This window comes from Loxodonta africana, chromosome 4 (assembly GCF_030014295.1).
Source record: "Loxodonta africana isolate mLoxAfr1 chromosome 4, mLoxAfr1.hap2, whole genome shotgun sequence".
NCBI lineage: Eukaryota > Metazoa > Chordata > Mammalia > Proboscidea > Elephantidae > Loxodonta > Loxodonta africana.
In genome coordinates this window covers 153,904,355-153,918,982 of record NC_087345.1, presented here as the reverse complement: position 1 = coordinate 153,918,982, position 14,628 = coordinate 153,904,355, and the positions used below count along the sequence as shown (strand labels likewise).

Below are 14,628 nucleotides of genomic sequence, written 5' to 3'. Positions count from 1 at the left end.
TATTGTGTCTTTAAAGTGTTTTGAGTCCTTTGTGAATAAAGACAGTCACAGATGTGGTGGTGAGGGAATTCTGGACAAGCAGGCGCGTTATGATGCCCATTTTCGTTTCAGTGCAGTCTAGGAAACGGAGAGCGGATCTAAGACCCTTGACTGTCCGATTGTTGTTCTCCTCCCTCAGGACACCCAGCGTCTCCTGCTGGTACAGTAGTCTCCAGACAATACCTTTGGGTTCTTCAAATATCGAAAAATTAATAGTGAGGCAAAGGTCCATGTTAATATCTGATCCAGCACATTCTGTTGCTCATATACGTTCATCACAAGAAATTTCTGTGAAGTCTCAAGTCCTAATCAATTTGTCTCTCTTTTCCTCAGGGGACACTTAAATTGGCTTCAGCTGGATCGAAGAGTATTGGAGCATGACTTCCCTAAAAAGTCAGGACCAGTGGTCTTATACTTTTGTGTCAGGTACGTACACGTGGTATCCACACCTCCTCCTTCTTCTTCTTTTTCGGAAGAGCCTGGGCGGTTAAAGCGATTAAAAGGAAAGAGAAATGAAGTTTGGGTTCATTGCCGTTGATAAAGATCGTGGTATACGTACATTCCTAGTAGACGTAAACATAGGGTGTGAGTGTGTAAGGCATGTTGGTGTGTGTGCAAGGACGTGTATGTTGTGCTTTTGCACCAGGATGCTTTTGTGGAGTGAAAAGTAAAACTTTTTTTTTTTTTTGTGGGGTCATATACCCAAATTAAACTGAGTCTCTTATAATATCACATTCACTTGTGTTCTTTTCTGGTGACGATTGGAAGCTGCATAAGTCTGTCTGTTCTTTCCTTCTGTCACAGATGCCACTTTGGCCTCTTGGCACTTGCATATTTTATCCCAAAGAGGAATAGTTCAAACCCAGCAACAAACTACAATTAATGCATTTCCTGGAAAGAGGGGATATGGCATAATAAAATATCAGAAACAGTGGACATTTTCTGTTTGTTGATCTACTATAAGAAGTTTTATTTTGTGGTTGCAGTAATACTTAACATTTGTAACTATTTTATGAAGTCAGCCAGACTTACCACTTCCATTTGCAGAAGGTTTTGTGAAGCCAGAGGAAGGTCAAGTCATGTATTCAGAGACCGAGTACAAACTAGTGGATAACGAAGTCAGAATCTGAGCCCCCCAGATCCAGCAGCTCCACAAGGACTCAGCCTGGCAGGCCAAAGTGTTTCTGTTGAGAACCGTCATTGCAACACAGTTGCACAATTGCACTAAGGGTCTGATGCCTCAATCTTCAGAATCCCTGGGTGGTGTGAACAATTAACGTGCCCAGTTGGAGGTTCGAATCCACCCAGAGATGCTTTGGAAGAAAGGCCTGGCAATTAGCTTCCAAAAGGTGACAGTCATTAGAAACCCTGTGAGGGCAGTTCTGCTCAGAAACACATGGGGTCATCATGAGTTGGAATTGACTCTACGACAGCTGGTTTGGTTTTGGTTTTGGCCTCCACCCAGTACATTGTCCCAGTTCTTTTAAAATATGTTGTCAGAAATTCAAGAGCAGGATAAAAACGGTTTGCGATTCAGTCCTTCCTAAAGACCATGACAGGAATGCAGTTTTAGACATAGCCATTCTAATACCCCAGAAAGCGCTAGAAAGCTTAAAACAAAAGAGTTAAAGGGTCCATTTAACAGGCTGGAGTATGTACCTTTACCTCAGCTGGTAGAGTAAATTTAAACTTGCATTTAATGTCTTTTTGATTTGTTTAACAGCTGCGAACGTATCAGAGCTAATCTTAGCCATTTCCATTACTGATGGGAATAATTTCAATGTCATATTCCCTTTAATGGTGTCTACATTTTCTCAGATAAATGGAAAAGTAACCATATAAAAGGAAAAATAACAATTCCTCTGGGAGGGGCAGGTGGTATCAGAGGAGAACTTAAGCAGTTCATTAACCTGTAATTATAGGTGGATGAGAATATTTACCATGTATCGGGCTCCCCACTCCTCCTGATAATTTCACCAACCTTAACCAAGAAGAGAAAATACAGGGCTAGTTGGTTACATATTAGGTATTTTTTCTGAGGGTCTGTTGTGAGCTGAGTTATTTGTAGGTTTGGAGAACCAAGCCCTTGTAGGAAAGCTTGGGACACCATGAGACCAGTAGCTGAAGTGTTTATCTCTGACAACATGCAAATCACTCCAAGCTGCTTGTCACTGTGAGACCAGATAACTCAGAGGAGAGCTGCAGAGGCCTAACTGACTAGCAGCCATCAAGTCCACTCTGATTCATGGTGACCCTGTGTGTATCACAGTAGAATTCTGCTCCCTATGGTTTTCAGTGGCTGGTTTTTTGGAAGTAGATGGCCAGGGCTTTCTTCCAAGGCACCTCTGAGCGGACTCCAACCTCCAATCTTTCAGTTAGAGCCAAGCTTGTTAACTGTTCTCAAACACCCAGGGACTCCCAGAGGCCTAACAGGGTTCTAGCAGTAGAGAAAACTGGAAAACAGAGTGACTGAAGACCTGAATATTCTATGCACTGCTGATCTATAGCCACAAACTACACTTTTGCCATCAGCTGCTTGTTCTTTATGCTGGCCGCAGCAGGAACCACACGGAACACTCATTTAAAAAATCCTCCAAGCCATATTTAGGGTCAGTTGCTCGCTGCTATTTCTTTTTATGTGATTCCTAGAATATATGCCTGCCATAGCTCCTTGTGAAAGCTGATCTTTCTGGAGGGCATCAGGCTTCTATTTCCAGTTGCTTCCTGGACAGCTCCAAGAGGCTTCAAACTCAGCAGGTCCAGGGCCAGATTCATTATCTTCCCACTCCTCACCCACTTTTCCAAACCTTCTATGGTTCTGTCAAATCTGTGACATCATTATCCATTCAGTCATATAGGCTATTTACAAATCTTGACATCTTTCTTTCCACTTGGGTCCTGAAATTCGTAGGTGCATTAATTCTCTGCTGCTACTTCAAAGTCTCTCTCGACTCTGTCCTCCCCTCTTCCTTACCTGAATTTCAGGTAGTAAAGTCTGTCACTTGAACTTTACAACAGCCTCCCTGAGTGGTTGTAAGCTTTGTCCCTGCCACAGAAGATGCTGGCTCCACCCCGCCACCACCCTGTGCTCCCAGGTTCCAGCTAGCTGTGCAGCGTAGTAACAAAACACTAAGATAGAGGAGGCGGATTCTCCCCCATTAGGTGAATTGCACATTTTTACCTTGATTTTTCAGCCTGGGAAGAATTCACAACTTACAGCTTGGTACTTTTCTAGGGATGCCCCAGGCTATTTTCTCCAAAGGAGTGGGACGATAAATTATCCTCATAAAAGACCCAGACCTTGGAAGATGATTGAATGCCTGACAGAGCTTCTGTCCGGTTGGATGTCGTCCCTGTGCGTGCACAGCAGCCTTCTGGACAAGGGCATGGCTAGCCCTGTGCAGCCTCAGCTTAGCTATCAATTGCTCAGGCCCAACGTCCTCATGTCCTTTCTCCTCTAGTGTTGAACAGACTAGCATCTCTACAGCGACGTCATGGCTCTGGACGACAAACCATGGAAAAGAGGACCATGAAAAAAAAATCACCTGCCTTAAGCCAAGTTTTAGGAATTCATAGAGTGGAAATATGAACCCGGTATCACTGAGTATGTGAGCTTTGGCTCCCATCCCAGGATGGGCTGTTATTTGGCATTTATATATTCCTTCATTGCAATGCATATTCAAAACATCTGTGAGTGCAAGGGCAGAACTGTTGCCTCCATTCAACAGAATAGGAAATAGAAGACCCAGATCTATGAAATAATTTGCTTTTGAGCTCATACAATGCAGCTTCATCCTCGAAAGCAAAATAAGTCTTCTTTAATAAGCATTTCCTCATCAGAGGGCCTGCGGGAAATTTTCGGAATGACAGGATGGGGGACTTAAAACCCTGCTTCTTCATCGAATGGTTATTTCACCACAGAGGGACCTGGTTGTGTCAGTTCTCTGTCAGCAAAATCATCAAGAATGAGTACAGTGGCTCCAGGGTTTAATAATTACCTAAAAAGGAGAAAGGGACAGAGAGAGGGAAACTATCCATTATTAAAAGGAGTTTTGGTGGTACATTGGTTAAGTTCTCAGCTGCCAACTGAAAGGTTGGTGAGTCGAACCCACTAAGCAGCTCCACGGGAAAAAGACCTGGCGGTCTGCTCCCATGAAGATTACAGCCTAGAAAACCCTGTGGGGTAGTTCTACTCTGTCATATGGGGTCATAGGAGTCAGAATTGACTCAATGGCACTTAACAACAATATTCATTATTAAGCACAATTATTCATTTTCACAGCAACCCTTGAAGCAGATACTATTATTCCTAGTTAAAGATAAGAAGATGGGGACCCTAGATGGCCAGTTAAATTCTACCCCCCACCCACCCACCCATTCCCAGCATGGCCCATAAGTCATGGAGCCAAGATTAAATTGCGTGTAGTCAGGTAGGTCTGACTCCAAAATGCATGTCCTTCTCCTGACACCACACTACCTCCACCTCCGCATGTGAAAGGTGATACCATAACTGCTACACAGAGACTGCCATTGCTTCCTGTGCAGGTAAGACAAGAGGCAGTCAAGGTCGATGGCCCTGTCCCACCTCAGGTTCCACACCCGGCTGCATCTGTAGAACCAGGTGGCCGTCCATGAAGACGGCCTTAGGGCAAGTACACGTGTGGCACTGGTGACAGGGGCCTGACACCCCTGTTCTAGAGAGCCCCCTGCAGGGGAGACCACCGTCACAGAGCTCAGTGGCCTGTGGCCCAGACAGCATTATTCCCTGGACCAGCACGTTAGGTCCGTGAGCAACTCCACAGTGGGTGAGGAAGGGTTATCTTAAATGGGAAAGCAATTATCGGAAGATGAGTAATTTGCTGTTCGTCCCACTTCAGAAAATCTTGCCGTTTCCTGACAGCAGTGAGTATTAGTGGGAAAGTGTTTGGCCCTAACAGTGCTGTTTTCCTCTTCTGTGAAGAAATCTCCCCTGGACCTACTTACACCTTGTCATCGCCCTGAACTGCTTCACGGCTGGGCCTTCAGAGCCCCAGTCCGCTCCCATCCCACCTGACAGTGCTGTAGCTTCCTCAGTTGCTGGCTCCCATGGTCCTCATGACCACTGTTAATTTATTCTTTTTATTCACAAATTTCATTAAGCTATGACTATGTTCTAGGCACTGCTTTAGGAGCTAAGGATAGAACAACAGACAAAACAGACAAAACCCCTGCTCTTAGGCAACTGCATGTCCATTTTCCTCAGCTTCCAAGACCATTTCACCCCTGCCTGTCTCCATTTCTTTGCAAATTCAGTCCAAGTCCACTGGGCGCCATTCCAACCATTCTCTTATCCATGACTTCACCTTCCTTTGCTGCTCAGTATCTCCTTCTGTCTCTCTCTCTCTCTGTCACACACACACACACACACACACAAACACACACACAAAATAATCTTCCAGAATTGGCTTAATCCAGCCATACACATCTTTTATTTCTGCCCTTGAGCTGCTGACTGTGGTTAAAAAATAACAATAAATTACACAGCTGCAGCAGGCTGGTGCATGATTCATTGTGATCATTCTCTGTATACCTCATCAGTAGTTCTAGCTAGTTCTCTCAGGTGTGCCTGCCCAGGGTCCTCTGCATCCCCCACAAAGTATCTCCTGCCGCAGACCAGATGCTCACCCCCTTCTCTCCCACTACTTATGGTTTTGCAGAGAAAACAAAAGCCAGCATGAGAGAGCTCCATCACCTTCCTATACTCCCAGACTCACAGATATAATTGGATCCACCCCCTCTTTGTGGCCTCCTCAGGCACTCACTACTCAGTCTGCACACACACACACACAAACACACACACACACATGCACACACGCACATGAGCATGCATATCTCAGAAGAGTGAACCTTATCCCATCACCCAAGACTAATGAATCCACCTGTGCTCCAATTTCAGCCCTTGTATAACCTCAGAGAGCTTGCTCCATCGAGTCTTTCTTTTCATTTTCTCTATCTTAAGCTTCTTATTCTCCATGGACTCCTCCCCTTCATAACCAAACCTCTCCCACCCTAGCCATAGAGAATACCCTTCCTTGACTTGCATCCACCTGCAGGTGCTACCTTTGCTTCCCCTTCTGTTCACAGCAAAGGCTTAGAAAGACAGGTCTACACTTGCTGTCTCCCCTTCCTCACGCCCCATTCATCCCTTGGTTTGTGGCTGTCCAGCTTCTGCTCTTATCGCACTACCAAATTTTTCACCAAAGTCACCGGGGGCTCTAGACCCCAAATTCTACAGGCACTTTTCTGCCCACCTCTAGCATGACCTCCCCGCAGCTCTGGCCTCCATTGAACGTGCTGTCCCTTAAATGTTCTCTTTGGCTCTGTGGAGCTGCTCTCTCCCGGGCCGCCTCCTCTTTGGCCCCTCTGTCCCTGGCCCCAATATAGGTTCTCCTTTGCCCACCCATGTGTGCTGGTGTTCCTAAGGTCTCCATCTCGCTTGTCTTCTCTCACTCCACCCTCCCAATGTAAAATTCCACACTCATCCATGGATGGTAGAACTGGAGAGCCCGTTCTCTGCCCCTAGGCCTAACATCTCTCCCAAATCCAGGCCACCTCCACTCATTGTCATATACATGCACTTGCAGCCTGACTCAAATTAAGTCATGGTCTTTCTGCCCCTGAACTTACTACCTTTTTGTAGTGCCTCCCGCTCTTTGTCATTGGCACCATCACCCATCCAGGCCCGAAGCCAGAAACTTGGAGGTCGTCCTTGATTTTGCCGGCTCCCTTCCACCTACTCCCTTCTGTTCTCTCAGAACCCAATTCCTATTATTTCTTCCTCTTGAAAAGTTCTTGTGTCTCTTCCTTTCTTTCCAGCCACACTCCCTCAACTATAATTCAGGCCTTGGGAAACCTCTCCTGGACTTGAAATCCTCTCGTTTCTCTATTCTGGTCTTGGCCATTGCCAATCTCTTCTCTATATTGCCCCTAAGCATCTTTCTAAAATTCTTATCTGATCCCCTGCTCATAATATTTTATGTCATCCCATTATCCTCAGGATAAAAAAAGGATATCCTTAGCATGTCCTGTATGGTCTGACTTCTCCTTATCTGTCCAGCTTTGTCTTTCCCCACTTCACTACCCACCCCCCCCCCCCACCACACACACACACTTTAAAAGCAGCCCAGTCATCACCGTGTGGCCAACATCACTTTTGACTTCACCCCAGCACACAAAACCAGTCTTTACTGCTACAAGGCAAGTTCCCCAAATTGAGAACAGTGACCTGATAGTGTTCGCCAGGCAAACTTAAGAGGTCAAGAAAAAGCATAAGGAAAATGTGCCTAGACACCCAAGAAAGTCTGTGTGTGTGTTTGTTGGCATGCATATTTGGGCTCCATTCCTTCAATTGTATACTTAGCCAGGTGTCCTTGTAGCTCTGGCCATCTACACTGTTTGTGTTTGTAGGAAAAGAGAGTAGACTTGTCTTCTCAAACCTAGAGTTCCATAATCAACTGAAATGAGCAGTAAAGAAGGAAAGCAAGCCAGGAAGAGAAGGTCTTACAGCCAAGTTTGTGGGCCTGATTGTGATATCTTTCTTGGCTGATTTAGACAGCAATAGCTATTTCCTGTCACTCACATAACAGCGATGGTGTGTATCTAGAATGAGGTGCCTGCTAACCAGAAGTTGCTATATTTCAACCGCGTGTCCCAGACGTGTACTCCCAGTTAAGAGTTTAGAGCTGTTGAAATTCCAAACAACAGAAATAGTCGGCTGCTGAAAGGCACAGCAGTATCAGTTCCCGCGCTCATTATTATCGCTCTTTTCTGTTACCAAAGTCGGCGTTCCAAATGTGACACTTGTGTTCATTACAGAATGAAATCACTGGCCCATTTAATTAACACTTGCTGAAAATATCCAGTGATTCCCACGTGCCACGGGCGAACGTGGGGGGGGCAGGAGGACGAGCCTTGTGACGTCATCCGGCTGGGCTCGCGCCATCTGATTGGACAATGTTCAATGTGTTGCAGCCTGAGGCTTCCGCCAGTTAAAGAAGGAAGACTCCCAACACTTTCTAGCCTACTGAGTATTTCATATACTCACGCACATAATAACCTAGCATGTAGGTATTCCTACTTCAAACTGTCTGATAAAATATTCTCAGGTGGAGATTGCTTGGGCCTTTGTTACTAGGTGGGTGTGACATTACTGATGGAGCTCCAGGGAAACTCTTAGCTAGGTTTTCCCTCAGCCTGGAGCACTGTTCCCTTCTGACACAAAAAGAAACCTAAGATCTAGTCCTGCAAAGTGTACCAAAGAACCGGACTTAGAATTGCCCGTGATGACTCTCTGAATCCAAGAGGAATCGTTCATTTCCTTGGGTTTACCCAGAGAATCCAGATTTTCTTTGTGGACCAGGCCTTTGAGAAAACCCTGGCCGTCGGCCCTGGTTGGTGAGGAAGTGCAACATCGCCACCTACTGCCGAAAAGAAGGACGTTTGACAACGCTCATGAAATTCAAAAAAAGAACAGAATTTTTAAACAAGAAAATCTCGACTTTGAGCCCAAACCACCAACATTTCCCCACCCAGAAAGTTCCTCTCACTGGTGCTCCCTTAGGGCGCACCGTGCCTCAGTGTACGGATCCAGATGTCTGAGCACTGATTTTCTCTGTTGTGTCCCATCGAGCCGATTCCAACTCATAAAGACCCCATGTGACAGCCTGGAGAACTCCGCTGATAACCAAAAAGGTCGGCAGTTCAAATCCACCAGCCCCATCCACCTTGGAAACCCAATGGGGCAGTTCTCCTCTGTCCTATAGGGTCGCTATGAGTCGGAATTAACTCAACGGTGATGGGCTTGGCTTTTGGTATAGGGTTTCCTAGGCTGTAATCCTCACTGGAGCAGATCGCTAGGCCTTTTCTTCCATGGAGCCACTGGTGGGCTCGACCTGCTGACCTTTCATTTAGCAGCCAAGCTCTTAACCATTGTACTACCAGAGCTACTTTTGATTTTCTTTAGACTTTTTTTTTTCTCTGTGTGTGTGTGTGAACATATACGTAACAAAACATGCCAGTTCAACAGTTTTTACATGCATACTTCAGTGGCATTAATTACATCCATCATGTTGTATAACCATCACCACTATCTTTTTTCCAGTTATTCTACCGTTAACAAAAACTCAGTGCCCCCTAAGCAAAGACTCCCCTTTCCTGCCCGTGGTGACCACTAATAAGCTTTGGTCACTATACATTTGTTGTCTAGGCGTTTTTGACTCACTTCTTCCTTAATGCAGGTGGAAGTTCAGGGTAAGTTAAATATCAGGTTACAAAGCAATAAAATAGGACAGGCTTAGGCCTCATGGCATTTTCCAGGCTGTTGTCTTGGTGATGAAGGTGAGCAGGAAACCATTTTCCAGTCAAGAGGAGGTGATTTTTTTCTTCAATGTAGAATAGGCTAGGTATTTCCTCACTTTGTCTGCCTGTTTTATAGCCCGACAACGTGGAACTCAATGGAAATGAATGCTGTAGCCAAGGTGTAGAATTTGCCACCTCACTTTAGTTTTCCATTATTAGAGAATTAAAAAGGGAAACGTTAGGGTTTCTTAATATATTATTGAGGAGAAAATTGGATGGGGACAGGGGACAGAATGTCTTTGTTCATTCTCAAGAATTAAAACAAATGGAATAAATACATGTGGCATTGCTTTGGGAAATTAAGTTATTTCAGACCCAACAAATTTAAGCTCAAAATGATTGTTACAGTATTAAGGACACTGTCAGTCCCTGGAGTCCTCTGTTGTGCTGGTGTTAGAGCCCAGGGTGGTTGTTGTTGGGTACCATCCAGTGTTCCAACTCGCGGCGACCCCATCCGACAGAGCAGAACTGCCCACTAGGGTTTCCTAGGCTGTAATGTTTATGGGAGCAGATCGCCAGGTCTTTCTACTGGGGAGCCACTGGATAGGTTCAAACCACCAACCTTTCCGTTAGCAGCCAAGCACTTAACTATTGTACCACCAGGGCTGCTTAGAACACAAGGTAATGAGCAGCTTTGCCCTAACGACTTTCCATGTAAAGAGTGAGAGAGGAGGTAGTGGAGTAATAACTGGGTGTGTGGGGCATGAGACCCTGTAAGCTAGAGCTTTGTCATATCTGAGAAATCACTGATGATTCTTCTCCCTCCTGCACTGCCTTCACGGGCCATTTCGCTCTCCAGTAGGACCTCAGCCAAGGCTGGGTAGCCAAGGGAAGAGTTCCCAGTCAGAGCCTGCCATTCATAGATACCTATTAAGCTCATATTTGTGCCAGGCAGTGTGTTAGTGCCTGATACACAAACAAATGAGATTTTGTCCCAGTCCTTCAAGAACTTACAGCCTAATGGGAAGACCTCGTAGTAAACCAAAATTTACAATGTCATGGGGCCACGCTATAAGCACAGTAAGTGTCCTGGTGGCAGGGAGAGGAGCTCTGCTGTGCAGAAGGTAAGCAGCGTCAGCGAGAACTGCCTCTTCGTGGTGACCCTGAGCCAGGGCTGGAGGGAGTGGGCGTTAGATGCTGATGAGCCAACATGGAGGAGGGGAGAGAACAGCTTGAGGAAAGACACAGAGGCAGGATTCTTCTATAACAAGCCCTACTGCAAGTCGCCAAACTTAGCTGGCACCTTCTGAACCACCTAGGGCTATGCTGTGAGCCTGAGCCACCCTGTCCTGCCCACCTCTTTCCTTCCCTTCCCTACCCTTGTCTTTCTTTTCCTTCCCTTCCCTTTTTTTTTTCTTTTCTGGCTTCCTCTTCTCTCCCTCCCTCCCTTCCTTCCTTCTGTCTTTCTTCCCTCTGCTTATTTTTCAGTCCTGACTACTCCTTGACAAAAGCCCTTTGTAAAAAACATGTAGATTTATTTTCAGTTAAACCTATTTCACTTTTCAAATCTAGCATTTGCTACTGCATTTCGGTTTTCCATGATTAAAGAACTGAAAGTTCTCTGATACCCTTGCTGACCCTGTGCAAATACTTGCACCTAAAATACTTGCTGCGAAGGCAGGAGGCAGCTGCTTTTGCAGGAGATAGGGACCAACCAGCTCACTGGTTCCCAGGCTTTGCAAAAATGCAAACCCTCACATAATGGAATTCTTTGGGAAAAAATCTACTAATACCTGAAGTTACTCTGGATCCATTCACAAATTTAGATGAGTTTGCATTGCAGCCGTCACAGCAGCCTCTGCACACATTTGAAAAATGATAGACAACGTTGTTTATTTAGTCTGTAGATAGGGATTCTAACCTGGTGGGCCATGAACTTGACCTAGCCTAGAGACATGTTGTGTTTCTCTCATACCACGTTAGTTTGTTGTGTTTTGCCGCTGCTGCTCCTGTTACTGTTAGTTGCATTTGAACTAGTTTCCAATATTTGAAAACCAGGAGACTTCTTAAGTGAAGGAACACTGACCTAGTCCCACCTTCTTTTTCAGGCTGGGTCACAAGACCCCAGTGAGATTATGTGACTTACTATTTAGTCACTCACAGTTGACCCCACCACATTGTAAACCTGCCCTGGACAGTCCTAGTACTTGTTTCTTCCCATCTCGTCTCCTTCGCCCTTCCCCCTCTCAAAATACATCCAGAGCCCCCAGCTTCCAGTCCAGGGGCTGCCAAGCCCACCAAAGCCTTCTTCCCTCCAAGGCTCTCCCTTGCAGTCGTTTCCTGTCTTCCTCATCAGGGCTCCTGCTCCCTCTGTGCAGCCAACCCTGAGACACATACAAGGACATTATCTGATTAAAGAATCTAATAAACTCTGAAGTCAGTGAAGGCTCATTTAATATAAACTTAAATAATTTCAACATGTTTCATTTTGAAAAAAAAATCCATAAGCACAATCTATACTACATATGGATGAAAATTCAATTCTCATTTGGCTCAATAAGCATTCCTGTCACAGTGTTAAGAACACTTATCACAGCTCAGCTCTCTGGTTGTGCAGAAACCAAGTAACACCTTGCCCGTTTTGGGAAGACATGGAGTAGCCATTTCAAAGAGAAATATGGTCCCTTTTTTCAGTTACTGTAAGCAGGGGAAATTATCATTAAAAAAAAAAATCCAAGTCAACAATGATTAGGACAAAAAGTAAGATAATAAAAACAAACAACATTATGACAAATTGAAAAGCAGACGAGGAAAAAAAGTAGATGGTCCTTTTATGTTTGCTCTTAACATGGACGACAATGCAGATCGTTGGCTCTGGTGAAGGCCGTCAGGCACAATGGCCCAAAACCAATATTAACGTACTAGAAAAGCAGCTTGTTTTCCTACGAAAGCAGTTGACGAAACCTTGTTGTTTTGTTCATTTGGGAGTTCCAGACTCCATGTCAAATCATGTAGCTCAAGAGAACGGTTGATTTCCAGCTGCCGTTGTGTCTGTTGGTTCACTTCAGTTATTCTCTTTCAGGTTCTATATAGAAAGCATTTCATACCTGAAGGATAATGCCACCATCGAGCTCTTCTTCCTGAATGCTAAGTCCTGTATCTACAAGGTAAGAACTTTCTCTTCCTGTTCAGAGTTGCCCACTGAAACCTGAAAGCATCATTCGAATCTGGGCGTTCCAACCTGCTGTCTCTAAGAAAGGTTATTTTATTGATAAGTATGTTGTAAAAATTAAAAAAAAAAAATTTTTTTTTATAAATTCATTGCTATAAATAAGTGAGAACTCCATGTAACTAAACGCCATTCATTTAATGATGTGACTCCCATCACTGTCATTTTGACAGTTTGGAGAGGTGCCTTCACCTGATTGTACAGGTCTCCTTGACCTGGCAACAGAGACAAGTACCACAAAAGTTCCAGTCAACAGAGAGCTCACAAATGTGAGTGAACTTCTTGTAACCAAAGGCACATATATTTGATCATGTTTAAGCATTCTAGCACTGTCTCTCATTAGCACTTCAGTAGAGATGATTCTTAATTGAGTGGGGCAGTCCCTTACACTGCAGAACATTTGGCATTCAATTCCCCCCAAATGCTTGTAGTGTTCCCCTTTCACTGGAGAACCACATACCCCGTCCCTGGGGAGAGGTGCTCACAGACCACCACTCAGGGTGAGAGCTACTACTAATGGAAGATATTTTATGTGAATGTCCACTCAGCTCACTTCCAGCATGCACACCTGTGTCTCATGAATGCAGGCTTTCTCAACCCACAGCAGGTCTGCTTTGTAACAATTATAAGAGAAGAACAGTTAATATTAAGCTCTCATGGTGTGCAAACTTGCTGGTGGGGGGCTCTATGTGAGTTGTCTGGCTGAATGTTTGCAACTCCTTTTGAGTAAATGCTATGTTTTATCCCTGTCTGCCATATGAGGAAGATGAAGCACAGGGAGGGTTACAAGATTTGCCCAAGGTCACATAGCCAATGAATGGCAGAGACAGGGTTTAAACATGGGCAACCTGACTTCTAATCACAGAGCTCAGCCCTTGGGCCATGCTGCGCCCTGGAGCAGAGACTCTTTAGTGGAGAATGCCCACACAGTACATCACGGAACTTCAAAGCCAAGTACTCCTGCTTGTAAAGTTGTCATGGAGTCTAAGGTGGCGTCTAAGGAGACTCTATGTTTTCCTATTTAAGTAAACTCAGATTTGGGCAATTGCAGCTACCTACAGAACATTTAACAATACGCAAGCTGAAATGGTATGTCAACCATGACTTCTTATTCTTAAAGTACTTCATTGTACAGTCAATACACAGAATGGTTCTAATGTTCGGAATAATAGAGGGCCTTATATATATATATATTTTATATTGGTCAAATTCAATTCTGTGAAAGGCCTTCAGTTCCTGACAGTTACTGAGCCAGGGCTTAAACTCACCTCAAACCCAGAGAGCTCAGAGTACAGTACTTTTGTTTTTTGCTGAGTGGAAGTTGAAGGCACTGAATTTAGTTCCAGGTCCTTGGAACCTTCTTCATCTCTCTAAGCCTCAGTTTTCTCTCTATAAAGTGGAAATAATATGAACCTTACATGCCTCACAGCTTGAAGAGTATGTAATGTTTAGTGAATGAAAGCGCTTGAAAATTTCAGAAATAAAAGTGAGCACTCTCCACCAGGTGGCAGACTTGGGCAGTGAAGTAACTGGAAAGTCACTGAGTCTTTGACAGCACCCTCAACAGGGGCAAGTTTAAAAATAAAAAAAAAGGTGGCCATAGAGTCGATTCCAACTCATAGCAACTCTACAGGACAGACTAGAACTGCCCCATAGGGTTTCCAAGACTGTAATCTTTACAGAGGCAGACTGCCATATATTTCTCCTGTGGAGTGGCTGGTGGATTTGAACCGCCAGTCTTTTGGTTAGCAGCCAAGCACTTAACCGCTGAGCCACCAGGAGTTGCCAGAAATTATACTTATATAGACACTTGGGTAAAGAGAGAGGAAACATTTTCTTCTCAAAGCTGTTCAGTTCAGCGTAGTCAACTCCTGAACTGGAGCCAAAGGCCACAGAACTTCTGAACATCAAGCACAGAGAGGATTCTGGGACTAATGGAAAATAGGAAGGGAAGGTAAGTCCTCAGAACGAAATATTACAGATTGCTACAACCACATTGAGGAACCAGGTGCTGATGGCATCAG

The 14,628-nt window shown here is 44.8% G+C and overlaps 1 protein-coding gene across 4 annotated transcripts in view; it reads left to right on the top strand.

Moving 5' to 3' along the window:
• The window catches only part of FRMD4A (FERM domain containing 4A), a 350,000-nt gene that overhangs the window by 208,754 nt on the left and 126,618 nt on the right, over positions 1–14,628 (top strand). For all 4 annotated transcript variants that reach the window (XM_023548905.2, XM_010590718.3, XM_010590719.3 and 1 more), the window contains exons 4-5: positions 373–465; positions 12,458–12,542. In XM_023548905.2, coding sequence (XP_023404673.1) covers positions 373–465; positions 12,458–12,542 — 178 coding nt within the window. The remainder of the gene's footprint in view (positions 1–372; positions 466–12,457; positions 12,543–14,628) is intronic.